Source organism: Macrobrachium rosenbergii, chromosome 4 (genome assembly GCF_040412425.1).
Source record: "Macrobrachium rosenbergii isolate ZJJX-2024 chromosome 4, ASM4041242v1, whole genome shotgun sequence".
NCBI classification, from domain to species: domain Eukaryota; kingdom Metazoa; phylum Arthropoda; class Malacostraca; order Decapoda; family Palaemonidae; genus Macrobrachium; species Macrobrachium rosenbergii.
The window spans coordinates 55,761,842-55,778,082 of NC_089744.1; the positions used below are offsets into that span (position 1 = coordinate 55,761,842).

The 16,241-nt window shown below is 34.7% G+C and overlaps 1 protein-coding gene across 4 annotated transcripts in view; it reads left to right on the forward strand.

Moving 5' to 3' along the window:
• The window catches only part of LOC136834772 (trichohyalin-like), a 153,613-nt gene extending 144,374 nt beyond the window's left edge, over positions 1–9,239 (forward strand). For all 4 annotated transcript variants that reach the window (XM_067097437.1, XM_067097417.1, XM_067097407.1 and 1 more), the window contains 2 exons: positions 1,408–2,139; positions 4,255–9,239. In XM_067097437.1, coding sequence (XP_066953538.1) covers positions 1,408–2,139; positions 4,255–5,238 — 1,716 coding nt within the window. In that variant the 3' untranslated portion in view covers positions 5,239–9,239. The remainder of the gene's footprint in view (positions 1–1,407; positions 2,140–4,254) is intronic.
• The last annotated feature ends 7,002 nt before the right edge of the window (positions 9,240–16,241 follow it).

Below are 16,241 nucleotides of genomic sequence, written 5' to 3' on the forward strand. Positions count from 1 at the left end.
AAACAGCTGTTTAGGTCACTTGTAATGGTATATAATGTACTTTGTTGTTGTTTGAGAAAGACAGCTTTGTTGAGAGAAGAGAATGTGAGGATTGTAATCATTATAAAATGATTATGTGAGAAGTTTGAATGTAGATGAAAACAGTTCTTTGAGCTATTTGTATATGTAGGAAGGGTTATGGTATGTATAATTATTACAGGTTTATTTTATGGCAGGTTTTTTTTTAGGAATTTTATGGCAGGTTTTTTTTTTTTAGGAAAAATGAGAAATTGTTCGGAAAATTAAACCCTATTATTTAGCCACTGTGTTTAATGATTTGATATTAAGTAGTTCTATGATAGGGTTGCCATATGTGTCCATGTATAAATGGACAGACTGATAGAAAAAGAAGCAGAATCATTGAAATTTAAAGATCTTATTGTAATGTTGAGTGGTGACAGTGAAGAAGTAAAATGTGTAATAATGTAAGTTATAAACTTGTATAAAACTTATGAAGTGAGTGCTTTGGATAGTGGTAAATTAAGGAAGAGTTTTGTCATTAAATATGCAAGATAGGTCAAACTTTGTGCAATGGAGAAGTGTTTAGGGAGGCAAAAGTTTGGAGGTGTGAAGGAATTGTTGACCTTAGTTGCCATTGTGAAAGTTGAGGGTAGCAATTGCAAGTGCATAAAATAATGAAGGCTGTTTACAACAAAGCATTCGGCAGAATATTTGTGAAATTAGATGCAGTAATGTGACAAATCTGTTAAAAAGGTTGACCAGACTAAAGTATTTAGTGTTCTTTTGGCTGTATGGCATAATGATGTGGTTGAAAATGCATAAATATCTTGGAAATACAAGAATACACATAAGATTGGAACAAATATCTAAATATTCTAGTTGAGTCTGACTTGCTGCTAATGAAGCTCCCATGCAGATTCATGAATTGCCTTTGGAATTGTGGAAGTCTTTTGGCCAATAGTGTTAATGTGTAGTCAGGTTAGACAGACTATGTCAACATCTACTGGATTGTTTTACCTGGGGACATCATTTTTAGGGAACATGACTTCGCTTAAAAAAGGGGAATTATGGATGGTGTTGATATTTAAAATACGATAGTTAAACTCTTTTAGTGCATTATTTAAGAGCAGTAAAGCTATATAAACTAAGAAGCTCAGATTTCATTAACCAAATCAGACATGAACTCAGTGTCAATGGTTTCTTAATTTTATTTGTACTGTATTTGGTGAATTGTCTGAATTTTTCAACAGTGAGTATGCAAATGCACAGTACAGTATGACATTGCTGTAGAATGCAGCTGAATTTTTAACTCCTGTTTACAGCAAAAGATTTTTCTCATTGTACTGCATTGAATCGTATTTTGTTAGTAATTATGTTATCTCTGATTTGCATTCTATATGATTTCAGTTTTATAAACAAATGGCAAATACACCTAATACAATGAATGATGCTGAATTAGCAAGAGCTCTCCAAGACCATTATGATAAACTTGAAGCAATGAATGAAGAATTGTATGAAAAAAGAAAGAAAGCAGCAGCTATCCAGAGAAGACGAAGAAAACGCATGCTAGAAAGAATGAGTGAGGAAGAGTTGAAACAGTATCGAGCAGCACAAACTGAAGCCTGCCGCCAACGACGAATACGTAGGTTAGAAAGAATGACAGATGAAGAAAGGCAAAGAGATCGTTTGTTAAAAAATGCATTATGTTTAGCAAGACGGCATCGCCGAGAAGCAATGATGTCTGAAGAAGAGCGCAAAGCAAGAAGGGCAGCAGCTGCAGCAGCTCAAAGAGAGAAGCGTAAACGTAAGCGAGAGAGCATGACTGATGAAGAATTGAAAGCGCACAAAGCTGAAGTAGCAGCTATTTGGCGAATGCGAAGACACTTGAGGTATATGAGGATGACTGAAGAAGAGCGCCAAGCTGAGAGGGCTAAAGCAGCAGAAGCCAAAAGAATCAGCCGACAGCGTCAAAAAGATAAAGATGGCCCTGAGGAAACAGTAAAACCAGTTACACAGAGAAGACCACGTCGAAAAAGAACCAGAAGCCAGCTTTCGCTACCAGAGAGTGAATCAGACGCAATGGAGACTAGTTATAGTATGGAGAGCAATGCAGAAAGTTTAATTTCACAAATCCTGAAGGTGAGTTAAGGAATTTTTGGACAAAATGTGAATTGTTGTTATTTTAATTCACTCAGATTGGTGTTGATTTTAATATTTAAGAAATATCTAAAACTGTATACTTTTTTTTGGAATACTAAAGCCATATAACTCATATTTCTGTCTTTGCACTCAGTTTATGCTGTGATTTCAAATATCTTTAGCTTTTCATCTGATCAGTAGAGAGGAAGGTAGGGCTTCTTTTTAAGGCAAGGGAGAGTGAATTTATATTAATCAGTTATATAAGAGCAAATGCCAGATGTACTTTGACAAATTTGCTATTACATCACTGAAACATCATAAAAGAAAGTCAGAGAATTAATTTATGGTAATCATAGTATGCAAGAGCAAATACGTACTTAGTTGAGTTAGTTAAACTTCAGAAGAGAAAGGTGAATTAGAAAGAGTGGAAATTAATTTTTCTTTTCATTATAAATATTCTATTCTGTATTTAGCTCTCTCTTAAGGTTATTAATATATTCAAATAAGAGCACTTGTCTGTTTCAAATGAAAAAATGTTGGGTTGTTGCATTGTTGTGTATGTAGTCAGGTATATACAATGATGGCATCAGTACTTTATGGGTAACAATTTTTTTCAGTTCCTTTACATTACTTCATTTTATGGAAGGGATGTAAATCTGAATTTTTTTTTAAACAAGCAGATCTAGAACCAAACCCTGCATAAGTCAAAGGCTAGTTGTAATTGTAATTAGCCCTTTCGTACACATGAAATTGTTTCAGACACTTCACTTCTTCTAGAAAAGAAAACAACAGTATGTCTGTGCATGCATGGGGGATTGTTGTGTCTTACATATCTACCAGTGCTATTTTTCATGCACAAGTGATAGTTTACTGCTTTCTGAAGGCCACAGATGTTTGGCTGTTGAGATGTCTCCATTTTGCTGGTTACCTTTATTCATTTTACTTTTCATTCATGTCCCTTGTATTTATGTGTATTTTTCTCATACACAATAAGGTATTTCCTATATTTTTTCTCTTTCTGAATTTTGATCAAGTTATAAACCTCTCGATTAGATGGTTTTTAACCATTGTGGGTCTTGGTTTTTAAAAATATGTATGTAGGTACTGGTCTTTCTTATTTGTTCAAAACGGACAACTATTGTCTGATTTATTTCAAGTATAGTTCAAGGTTTGCATTTTAGTATTCCTCGCCTAACTTTGATAACTTTGTGTCTGATTTCAGTAGTGATTGCTAATCAGCAAATGATAAGTTCAACATTACTTTCTTTAAAGTGTTTTCATTTGATTGACTGCTAAGTTAAGGATTTTAGTTATTTTATATAATGGCACACATTATTTGCATTTCAAGTAGTGGTTTTGTAGGAAATATTACCCTGTTTGCCAGTAAATAATAACCACCTATCTCTAACAAATGGCCAAGGAAATTCACAGTGCATTTACAAGGAGAAGGTTAGGTGTACAAGTTTAACTTATATCAGTCATTTTTGTTCCATGTAAATGACTAATCTAGAAGTGGAAATACTTACCAGTCATTTTTGTTTCATATAAATGACTAATCTAGAAGTGAAAATACATACTAGTCATTTTTGTTTCATATAAATGACTGTTCTAAAAGTACATACCAGTAATTTTTTTCATGCAAATGTCAAATTGTAAGCTGTAGCTTTATTCGAGTTCTTTGTTACATACATATTAAGCATCAAGCAGTCATTTCAACATTCATAAAACAATCATAACAATCATTAGTAATACACTGAAAACAACTTGAAACACTGTGACAATAGAAATTCATTCCATGCATGAGATGCTAAGACAACAGTAACTGAAAAGAAATCTGCAACTGAAACCTTTCAGAATTATTGTCCCTGGGACGTAAGTACTCATTAATTGTAGTGTTAACCTTATTGTCTGTTGTCTTTATGTATTACGTTTGGAAATGAAAAATCTGCATTGAAATTCCTTAAGATGGATAATCAAGGGAAACAGTTGAAATTTGATGTAATAGCCAGCATTTGACTTTATTTTTAATTCATACTGCATTGTTGCAAACTGTTTTTATTTAATGAAGCTTTGTTGTTATGTAGAATTTTGACTTTTCTCTGTTTCTTTCTTTAGCAAACGCAACATATAGCAGCAATGGAAAGTCAGCAAGGTGATCTGGTTCCTGCCAATTCACTTGAGAGTCTGCCTAAAGAACAGACTTTTAATGAAGAAACTTACCTTTTACCCCATGAAATACCGGATAAAGAGGCAGCTGTAGGTTCTCCTCCTAAAGTAACAAATGAAACTTACCTTCTTCCACATGAGATACCAGATAAAGAACCAGAAGCAGGTCAGCACCGTGAAGATGTACAAGACACTAACCAAAAAAACTACTTATTACCACATGAAATGGCTGAACAGCAACATCCTGGTATGAGAAATTGCCCAAGCATTGGGCAGGTAGAAAAACAGGAAAATTATATTTTATCACATGAAATACAAGAACCACACCAAACTACGAGCCCTAATTCAAAAGTTGCACAAGGAGCAAAGCAAGAAACATATCTTTTACCCCATGAGTTACCTGAAAAACAAAATGATAACCATTACCCAAAGGCAGTACAAGAAATTAAACAAGAGTCATACCTTCTACCACATGAAATGCCTGATCAGCACCATAACCCAATTCACCATCGTAACGTTACTCAAAGTATGAGGGATGATCGTCGCAGTGAAATATCAGAAGAATACCACCACACTCCTGTTCAAGATGTCTGTCAACCTGACAAGGTTCAGCTACATCACAGAGATATTCGTAATGAGGTTCATCCTGGTGCACCTCATTTGTATCATCAGCACAATATTGAGAACAGCAGTCATCATCTTCAGCACAGAATTCATGAGAGCGAACAGATGAGAGCAGCGCAACTGTACCATCATGGCAATATCCCATATGATACTAGAGCTGCTTTACACCCGTATCATATAAACAATATTCATGGCATTGATCACTTGGGAAGACTGCAACAGTACCACCACCATGGTGAGAATCAGGACAATCAAACTGGAGCATTACCATATATTCATGGTAGAAATTATATGAACACTCTATATTAGGCTTTTGTAGCTGACTTATGTAGTATTACCACACTAGATATCTTTTTATCTTTTTCTTGTTTGTGACATGCTTGTCTTAAGGTGTCCTTGAATATTGTTTATTTAACGCTATAACCCAGAGACCTGACATTTTATCTCAAGTATGTTGAGAACTCTAGTTCAGAATCATATCAGTACAAGGCAGATGTTACAACAACTAAAGTCTTTTATTACATCAGTGCAAATAGAACATAAAATCAAGCCAAAAATATTTTTGGTAGTTGCATTTTTGGTATGAAACACTAAAGCAGTCTTTCTATTGATGCTTGTGGCACTTGCATGAGTTCTTGAAGATTTCACATCAGCCTATGTCCAGATTGTTTTATGAAGGTAATTATTCTAGATTTCTCGAAAATTTGACAAAGATTGAGTCGCAAAAGTTCTTATCAGCCAAGCTATATCGTGAAATGAATTTAAGCTGTTTAGTATCAAAGGAGTAATATAACTTAAGAGTGAAAAATCAAAGACAGAATTCAGAGAAGTAGTAAATTAAATATTATTGTAATGAAGTGACAATGTAAAAGGCTTCTGAAGGCAGCATTACTGCTTCAGAAGAACTGATGTATCAAAAGCCTGCTTTTAATTGTTCTTGGAGAGTAGCAACCATTTTTCCTAACTTTTAAAATAATATTTGTCATCATAAGTTATTGACTTGTGTAGGTTTGGAGTTTGTCTTTTACGGAAAGATACTTACAGTATGTGTGTTGCAGTGGATAGGAATATAGAATTTAGACCAAAGGCCAAGCTCTAGGACCTACAAGGTCATTCAGCACTGAAAGGGAAATTGAGAGTAAGAAGGTTAAGGGTGCATCAGGAGGAAAACCTCACAGTTGTGCTATGAAACAATTATTAGGAGAGGGTGGAAGATAAGATGGAAGAAAGAGAATATGAATGGAGGTACAGTAAAAGGCATGAAAGGGATTACAGTTAAGGGCCAATGGTATGCTGTAAAGAACCCTGCGTAGTGCCTACAGTGCACAGCATGAGGTGCACTGATGGCATTTTCATAAGGAACCAATAACAGTATGCATTTCATTTACAGGAAGGACGAAGTTTTGATATAGATTTTATTCAGCCAATTAGAACACGTTTTGTGAAGAATATTTCAATATGTAGGTGATTGGCTGGTAAAGTTCATTTGGCAGCTATAGTCTAATCATAAAATGATTACTCAGTCAAAAGGTGCACATGCATTTTCAGCAGAAAGAGAATTTTCATTTAATTGAAAACCCAGTGCATTGTGTGCTGTCTGTAAAATTTCCACTTTTTTCTTCCATTTAAAACCCCTTTTAGTGTCATTAATGTAGGAATTGCTCTGTAAATGTTTAGATGGGGAGGGGCAAACTCAATAAAATCCATGGGAAAATCAAAATATGGTGGAAACCAAGTTAATCTTAAGGGGAAACAAACTCGGATGGTTTGAAGCCATTGGGGTGAAATGTGTTTAATTCATTGTAATCAATAGAAATCAAGAAAAACTTTTAAGATACAATGTAGGAAAATATGGCATTGGTAGTTACAAGGATACATCCTAATTGAGCCTGACCCAACTTGAAGTGTCACATTCCACCTGACTGGAGTGGTTTCACCCCACCCCCTTTTGGCCCTAGGGGCATGTCTGGGTTCTAAAGTACAGTACTAGGAGCAAGCACATAAAAATAAATTCATCAGGATGCTTTGTATGTATTGTTCAAACACAAGTCCTGTATTTTAAAGTTTTAATGGTCAAAGGGAATTCATAAATATTTACACAGTACTGAAAGTTTTACTGTAAGCTGAGAAATCTACACTGTGTTTATAAGAAAATAATACAAACACTTATGTTATTTGATTTATTTCAAATGTGAAAATAAAACAAAGGAAAGCAGTGTGAAAATATATGAAGCAGCACTAAAGACTTGTTTATAGCAAAGTCAGCTATTGTTTTCATAGTCTACATGAGTAGAATGCAGGTATAATTTTGTGTGTGAATCAGATAAAGACAAGTCCAAATTTAATCTGTTTATTGGTAAGGTACAGTGGATGCAAACCCCCTGAATGTTTAATTCACAGCTTGTGTTATTTATAACATAATCTAATTACACCTGAGTAGAGTTCATCCCTGAATTGTCGTTGGGCATCTATCCTAGACAGTTTCTTTTTGGAATTTTTTTTTCGTGCTGCATGTGCTCTGTGTTATGATCACAATTTTTAGCCAACTCCATTACTACATTCCATTTGGTGAATTGAGATTTGTACTCTTTTCACTTTTTTAATTATTTGTCCCAAAAAAACTAAAGTAAGAAGCTCTTAACATCTAAGAGTACATTTCTGTTAATATTTTGATGTAGCCGCCAGTAAATGAAAAGAGATGGAGCACAAAGGAACTAAAGGGCTGAAATTTTGTTGGAAAGTTGCTACTTATGAAAAGTGGTTGCTCCTCTGCTCTCTCTCTCTCTAGCTACACCACTGCCTGTCTTTAAATGTGTGTATAATTTATGCAAGCAACACTTACTGGAATATATATAACTTAATCAAACTTGACACACACCAGCCTACCTGACGATACCTAAAGTAGTACTTACAAAGATACACCCTAACATAACCTAGTGTTCATGCATATATATGAGTGGGGAGGGGAGGGCAAATTGCATACCTAAAGTTTTTGTTGGTCCAAATTATCAAAACTGGCTCAATGTAGTACTTTCGTCACTTTTGTTATGTCACTATTAATGTATTGTCACACCTTTGTTATGTCACTCCTTTGAACAGATCCATGAGATATAGCCATATCTTAACTGCTGTAGTGTAATATTACTCATTACTTTTGTTGCTATAAAATATTTTTCACTCAAAGAGCAAACAAGTGTTCATTTGCATTGCTTATAATATTAAGGTGACAAAACTGTAGTTTGAGCTGTAAGAATGCTAATTTTAGATTTTGTGCAACATTTTACTCAGCATTATGACTTGGATATGATGTGAAATCTAATTTTTATTAAATATGCCAAAAGACTTTAAAGCTAGATTTTGATGTGAAATCTCATTTTTATTTTAATTGCCAAAAGGATTAAAGCCATTAAGTAATAAAAGATTAGATATTTATAAGATTGTATACAAGAGAATATTTCTCACTTTCTGATTGTTATGTGTACTGTGGAGCATTTTATATATTTATATTACAATATTTTATTTATTTTATTAGTTTTGAATTGAAAATGTAAATAATGTACAGCCAAGTGAAATGGAAAATAAACATAAGGACAGTTATTTGACTGAAGTATAATTTAACAAGTTGTTGACTGTGTAGATTAATATTCGGTGATACGAAAAGTAATTTAGATTCTGTTAATGTTAATTGCATCTCATTTATGTAAACAGTGAGTTTTACCCCTATGTCTACTACACTATATAGTAATTATTAATATTCACATCTTGTCAAGGTGACAAAAAGACATGTGTAGTTAGAGCAGTCAGTGGTCATGTATAACTCATTTCTTTATTGGAGTGGGACTTAGCCAAATGTTAGGACAGCTTTTTTGGAGTTCAAATTTAGGGTCCATGTATATACTGACATTACATTCCATGCATCCAAGAGGACAGTTTAGTGCTTAAGATCTTTTGCTTTTATTCAGTTATTTTAGATACTTTTGTTAAAAGCTGCTCTTTTAATTAGCATATGTATGCAGTAGATTATTAAACATGAGTATACTCACTGTTGGATGAAACTGCAAGACATTTGACATCTCTTGTTATATTAGCAGGTGATGTTATACTGAGAAAATGCCCCTTAGTTCTGTGTTAGTAAAGGCTTCAGGGGATTTTCTGGTTTTTAGAAACTGGGTAAAACTTTTGGATATATGGACAACATTCATGTTCTTGGTTTACAGTATATACAGTGAACTCCTACTTTCTTTAAGTACCTATCAAAGTCACACAATGTGTATGGAAGATTTCAGTATATTAAATGTTCTTATTGAATATTGGAATTTTTTTATTTGCCTCTACAGGTATCTTTGAGTAAGAGAATAATTAAGTAATTCATTGTTTTCTGCCATGTCACAGCAAGGCATTTACGTAAAACATGGTGAGTTATGGTGCAAGTTTGTAGTTTTTAAGTATTTACAGTTGCAAATAATGTTAACTCAATATTTCTGTACCAAAAGTGAAAAATGGATCAAATATATGATGTAGTGATTATCATGAAGTGCTAGAGTTTAATGGTGAAATTCACTTGAAATATACTTCCTCAAAATATTATTTATCTTATTTTGCTTATTTTAGAAACATCCTTGAATCATCCAATCTTATGAGGTTTTTCAAATAAGCAAAATAAGATAATGTTATTAGGAAATAAATTTTCAAATAATTCTTACCAATCAGCCCTAGTATTTCATACTAGTCAGTACATCATAAATTAGATGAATTTTCACTTTTGGGACAAGGAATAAAGATTATTTGCAGCTGCTCCTAAGAGTACTGAAAATTCAGATTACCACTACATTGTACTATGTTTTAGGCGTGATTGGAATTCAGGCAGAAAGAGCACACGACAGAGAAGAATGGAGAGAGAACTAATTCATGTCTAAGCCCCTTATAGGAAAAAGCTCAAGTAAAAATTTTTATGATGATGAAGATTTATGTCCTAAATGTTCCCAGGTTCACCAGGTTTTCGTTTCTAGATAGAAACGAAAGCCTAGACCCACAGGTGAATATCAACCATCCAACACGTTTTGTGGGGTCTCTGTGCTGTAACAGCTTTGTTCTTCCCTTGGTATTTTTTTGTGAATTTTTACTGTATTAGATATGTTTTTGTTTCCCAGTATTTTCTTGTTGCAGAGGATCTGATTCCCTAAGTCATTTTTTTCTTTAGCACTAAAGTATTTCATCCACTCTTTTGTCATCCCTTTTTTCAATTTAGTGCATCAGTAAGCAATAAAAAGTGTATATATTGTGTAGTAGGTGCTTTTCACTGCCTTCCAAGGTTTTGTCTCAATGAGTAACCAACCTTTTTATTCTCATAGGAGTTTAGTATTTTGCAATGATTGCTTCATTCTACTGCCTTTTTCAGTGTTTATTTTGTATTTATCGCCTAATTAGAAATGATTTGTTAAATAGATAGTACCAACAGGTGTGATCTTTTTCATGTTAACTATGCACTTTTTCCTCATTTTTTCATTTACTGCAGTACATCAAAGGATAAGTACTGTTTTGCACTTGACTGTATATTTTTTTGGCTATACTTAAGCTTTTTTGGCACAGTATTAATATTTATAGTGTACTTAAGCATTACCAGTCTGCTCTGGCAGTTGAAGGAAGACATTGCACCTTTATTTGTATTACTGTATAAATAATTATGCTATATGTATCAGTAGTGTATGCATTTTAGCTTCAGTTTCTTTTTATGCCAGGTTTGCTTCATGCTGGAGAGATCACAACAGAAACAGTCTTTATAATAAGGCAAATACAGAAAAGTACCATGCAAAGAGGAAGAGATTTTACCACAATTGTGGAACTTGAAAAGGTTTTTGATGGACTACCAAGGCAAATCAGATAGGCATTACAAAGGCTCAAGGCAACTAACTCACCAAGCTAGTGATGTTACTCCACCATAAAACTAGATTTTGCACGATAATGAATGCAGGAGTACTAATATAAAAATTTTAGGTTTATGCTTGTGTCGACCAAGGATCAGCACAGAGTCCTTTGCTGTTTATCCTAGCAATAAAAGATTCTACAAAGAAGAGCTAATTGCAGAATTTTAGGAGGATCTGGAAATGTTTAAAAGTGTAAGAGTAGAAAGGAGGGAAAAGGAATGAAAATTAAATTAGACAAAATATAGCTCATGGTGACTGGAAAGGAAGTGACATACGATCATGGAGGAGGACTGGCAGTTGTTGTAAGATAGATGGTGTGAACACAGTACTGTGTACCGAATATGACGAGGTACTCAGAATTACAAAACGTAAATGGATGCCTGAAATTTATTGCAACATCGAACTGGGAAGAGAGGGGGAATTGAAAACTCAGTTGTGATAGATGTAGGTCTTAGAAGAGGTAGAGTATTTGTTACCTTGGCGACACACTGGACTGTGAAGTAGGACATGAGAGAACAGTAAGAGAGAAGCTTTAGTATGGATGAAATGGAGGGGCACAGACACTGGAATATCTTTGCTTGATAGGAACCAGCACCTGCTATGTAGCTGTTTCACACGAAGGAGTGCTTGCTCTCTCTCACTTGTGTGACTTGCCTAGATAGGTTGGACATATCCACGAAGACTATCAGGATACTAAAATGGCCCTGTAGGAAGAAGACGTCTCCAAATGAATTTTAAAATCTCATTACTGAACTTTTTTTAAAAAGTTCTTTAGTAATGTCTCTCGTGAAGTAGCGGAATGCTTGCTGAGATATCTATATGCTTAATACTTATCCATCTAAAAAATTAAATTCATCAAAGCCAAAGAAAAAGCAAACAAACTAATAGGAGAATGCTACAGATAAAGTTATGTATAAAAATGTAAACATAGACTGGTACACACTGTAAATCCTGAAAAAGTAAACTAAAAAGGATAGAATTTAGACTTGAAAATATTCACATTTTATCCAACACACACACACACACACACACACACACACACACACACACATATATATATATATATATATATATATATATATATATATATATATATATATATATATATATATATATATATATATATATAATATGTGTGTGCGTGAAAGTACAAAAGACAAGGAAGTAAATAATTATGATGAAATAAAGTAGGACCATTAAGTAACAAAAACACAAACCACGACCAGTCTATTGTGTACATTATATATATATATATATATATATATATATATATATATATATATATATATATATATATATATATATATATATATATATATATATATATATAATTGCATTTGTATCTACTGGTCACTTTTACAGTATAGCCTACTGTACTGTATATGTACAGTATTTGTAATAACCATAATGGCCTCAACTATAGTGTAACTACTGTAGATGAACCAAATTTTACCACCAAATGAGAATCGGATATCACTGTTAATCATATCAATGACGTTATAGTGAAACACACACACACACACATACACACACACACACACACACATATATATATATATATATATATATATATATATATATATATATATATATATATATATATATATATATATACTGTACCTAGAAAAGGATAGAAATGTCATGCATATTGAAAGCTTGATCATTTAAGCAATTTGCACTCCATCTTCTTACATGACTTTTACTTGATTACCGAAATGAGAATAGACATTCTTTGGATTCCATGAAGAGAATCTTGAAAGATGCGGCTGAAAAACCAAGGAATCAAAGATCGTGAAGTCTTGCTTACTTCCTTAAGTGCAAAGAACATCCGTTAGTTTGATACACTCTGTTATTAATGTTTGTTGTGACTAGCTTTAACTATTACGGTTGTGAAAATTAAGTCGTATGGTCACACTACAGTTATTTGGCCTTTTAGCCTATTGGTGATTTCTTAATAGATTATGGTCTAACGTGGTCTCACAGCGAGTATCCAAATGAGCGCCACGACTGATCTGGGTTCCACACAATATCACATTGACCAGGCCTACCCTGCTGCGCTTGCAATCCTTGTCACATAGGGTAAATTGGTGTGGCATCGCCTGATATACGTCTGTTCAAGGTATGTAAAAAAATCTATTATTAAACAAAGGTAAATAAAGCGTTTTCGTAGTTATTTGAATCTCGTTATTGATTCTTTAATACAAGGAATTATAACGATTTTGACAATCCCTCTCCGTCGAAATGCTTAATTAGTCTAGCCTAAACCAAAGGCCTACGCATCCTCGTGCCCAACAGCAATGGCCCCGTAGAGGGCTAGTGCCGTCAGTGTACCTCATGCGGTGCACTCTAGGCATTACTTAAGGTTCTTTGCAGCGTCCCTTCGGCCCCTAGCTGCAACCCCTTTCATGCCTTCTACTGTACCTCCTTTCATATTCTTTCTTCCAGCTTACTTTCCACCCTCTACTAACAATTGTTTCACAGTGCAACAGCGAGGTTTTCCTCCTGTTACACCTTTCAAACCTTTCTACTCTCAGTTTCCCCTTTCAGGCGGTGAATGACCACATAGGTCCCAGCGCTTGGCCTTTGGCCAAAATTCTATATTCCATCCATCCCATTCCAACAGCAATGGGGAACACTGGGGAAATACTAAAGCACCACCAAAGCTAGTGAAATACACAGTTAGTACGCACACCTAACCTAATCAAACTATCTGGGTCCAACCCGACGAAATAGGTATGGTGACCCCACCACCTAAGGAATTAAAGTATCCTAGAATAAGGGCAAGTTCCCCAGATAGCACTCAGAAGCAAATAATTTTAATGAAATAAACTAAGACCATTAAATAACAAAAAACACACAAACCAAAACTGATGTAGGCTATATTGAGTACTTTCTGGTTGGTTTCTTGACATTTGACCAACTGTAGAGGTAATACCATTTACAGGGTTGGGATGTTTCAGAAAGTTTAGATGACAGCCTAGATGTAGATAACTTTATGGGCTACCTAAGACAGGCCAAGATTTTTAACAAAGTATAGTGTTAACTTATTTATATTATTGTACAGTATGTATTTTATGATGGGTAGTAAACTTTAAACCCCCTAGTTTTTTTTTTTTTTTTTTATAAAAGGTGAACTCAAAGGGACTGAATAACACTGATAAGTTCCAGCGCTAAACCTTAATGCCGAAACCTTGTAATCAGTCAATTGCAGTATCACTTTATTGGGACCTAGAGTTCTGTAATAGGGATACATCCTAACCTAACCTATCTTAACATAACCTTGGATACTGAGGCCAACCTGACTAGGCAGAGTTGTAAGGGCAAAAATTCCCCTGGTTCCTTGAGCATAACCTGACCTGGTATCCTAAGTATAGTAAAATTAAGGAATTTTTGTAGCATCCTCTTCCTAAACATAACCTGACCAAAAATGCCAGAACCTCAGTAACCTAAGCAGACTTGGTTATCAGAGCCATCATCACTGCCTCCAATGCCCTGTAACAAAAGGCAACTGTGAAATTCTCCCATTCGTATCTTATGTGCACTTTGGCTTCCAAAAATCTCTATCATGTTCCTGTCCATCTGGATTCCTCCATTTTTACCCCCAACCCAACCTGGCATAGAGTGCCATAAGTTTTTTTCAAATAGCGGGATGCAACCTAACCTTACTTAATGTAACCTAGCCTAGGATCCCAGGACCCTTGCAACTTAAACTGACTTAGTCATCGTCATCATAAAAGGCCCCTCCAAGGCCATGTGAGTCAAAGGGCCTCTTTGAAATACTGTCTCTCATGTCTTTTGGGTGCTTTCGGCTCCAATCTCATGATTAAACCATTGGCCCCATTCCAAGGAGGTCTGGGTCTTCCAGAGGAGCCCAGCAAACTGTCACAGCCTACCTTCCGTAGGGCGGTGATAAAGACATGTTCAAGCCATTTCCCTATCTTGATGATGTTATCTGTACTGTATATTGAAAGTCCATAATTTCTTACAGGTGTAAGGTAAAATTTCTAACCATATCTTGCCATCTGACGGTGTTTTTCTGAAAGTGTTATTCTCAAATTGACAGTCTTTTTAGGTGAAGTTTCATTGTCGTTTTTCACGTTTCCAAAGTTATACAGATCATATTAGTATACAGTATTCTAATGCATAATCCCACTTTCATATGCAGTTTCAGTGCCTTTGATTTCCAAACTTTATTTAGCCTGACTGTTGTTTGATTGTCTATTTTAGTCTTTAACTTTCTAACTCAAGAGAGCCTGTGGATACCCTGCCATTATGCATGTTTTTCTCATAAGCTATTTATGTTGAGTACCATCACCCTAGATAATACATTTCATTAAATAAGCCATTTAATTGTTTTGGTTTTCCTGGTTAGAAAAGTGACATCAGCATATTGTGTTTTCCTTCTAGCACCTTGATGTCGTTACTCGAAGTTCTAACCAAAACCTTTTCTTCCACCTCCAACCACTATCATTGTAAAAACCTTGAGAAGGCAAACAGCAAAGGCGACAGTATATTGCAGATTCGCATGACAACGTCAATCACCGTTAACATGGCATGTGTTTCATTCTGATTAGTTCTACTTATTCAATTTTAATACCAGTATAGTATAGTGTTACATGACCTTTCATAATATTGGTACGTTCATACTGTCAAATGCCTCCCGGTAATCAATAAGAGCCATTAGAAGGTGACTTCATATTCCATACACTGGTGCACAGTATGCCATAACATAGGTATATTTTTGTGTAACTCTTGTCTTTTCTAAAACCAGCATGTTCAAATCTAATAATTTTATCAATTACTTTTCCCAGCTAATTGAGGATGAGGATGTTTAATATTTTCATCACTACTGACATAAGTGAACTGCTTCTTTTGTTACCACATTCAATCAGGTCACTTTGTTATCTTTACTTTAACTTCCAATTCCCAACCACCAGGCTTAGTTACCTCATTCCATATTTTGAAGAACATTTGTTAGTAACGCCCGCCGGTTTTTCCATACATCTTTTTATCACTGCTAAGTACTGAACTCAATACTGCGTGTTCTTCATCTTTTCCCAGAAGTTTGTTCTCAGTTTCACGGCTTTGGGGCGTGCGTATAACTATCCATTTCACGTTTTATCGTCAGCTCGTGTACCACTGTATAAAATGTTGCAGTTAGGCCTAGTAGTATTGCATAATGCCCGCTTATGGTTATCTGTATATTTAGTTAATTTTCACAGAGCATAGTACTGATGTACCATGGTTTATTTCTTTTAATAAGTTCTATATTGGTCAACACGATTTTGAAGATTGTTTACCTCAATTCTTGATAGTTTTTTTACACTTGCCAGTTTTTTATATTTGCCATTTTCTCACCAGCTGAGTACCAATGTTCTGTGGTCGTAT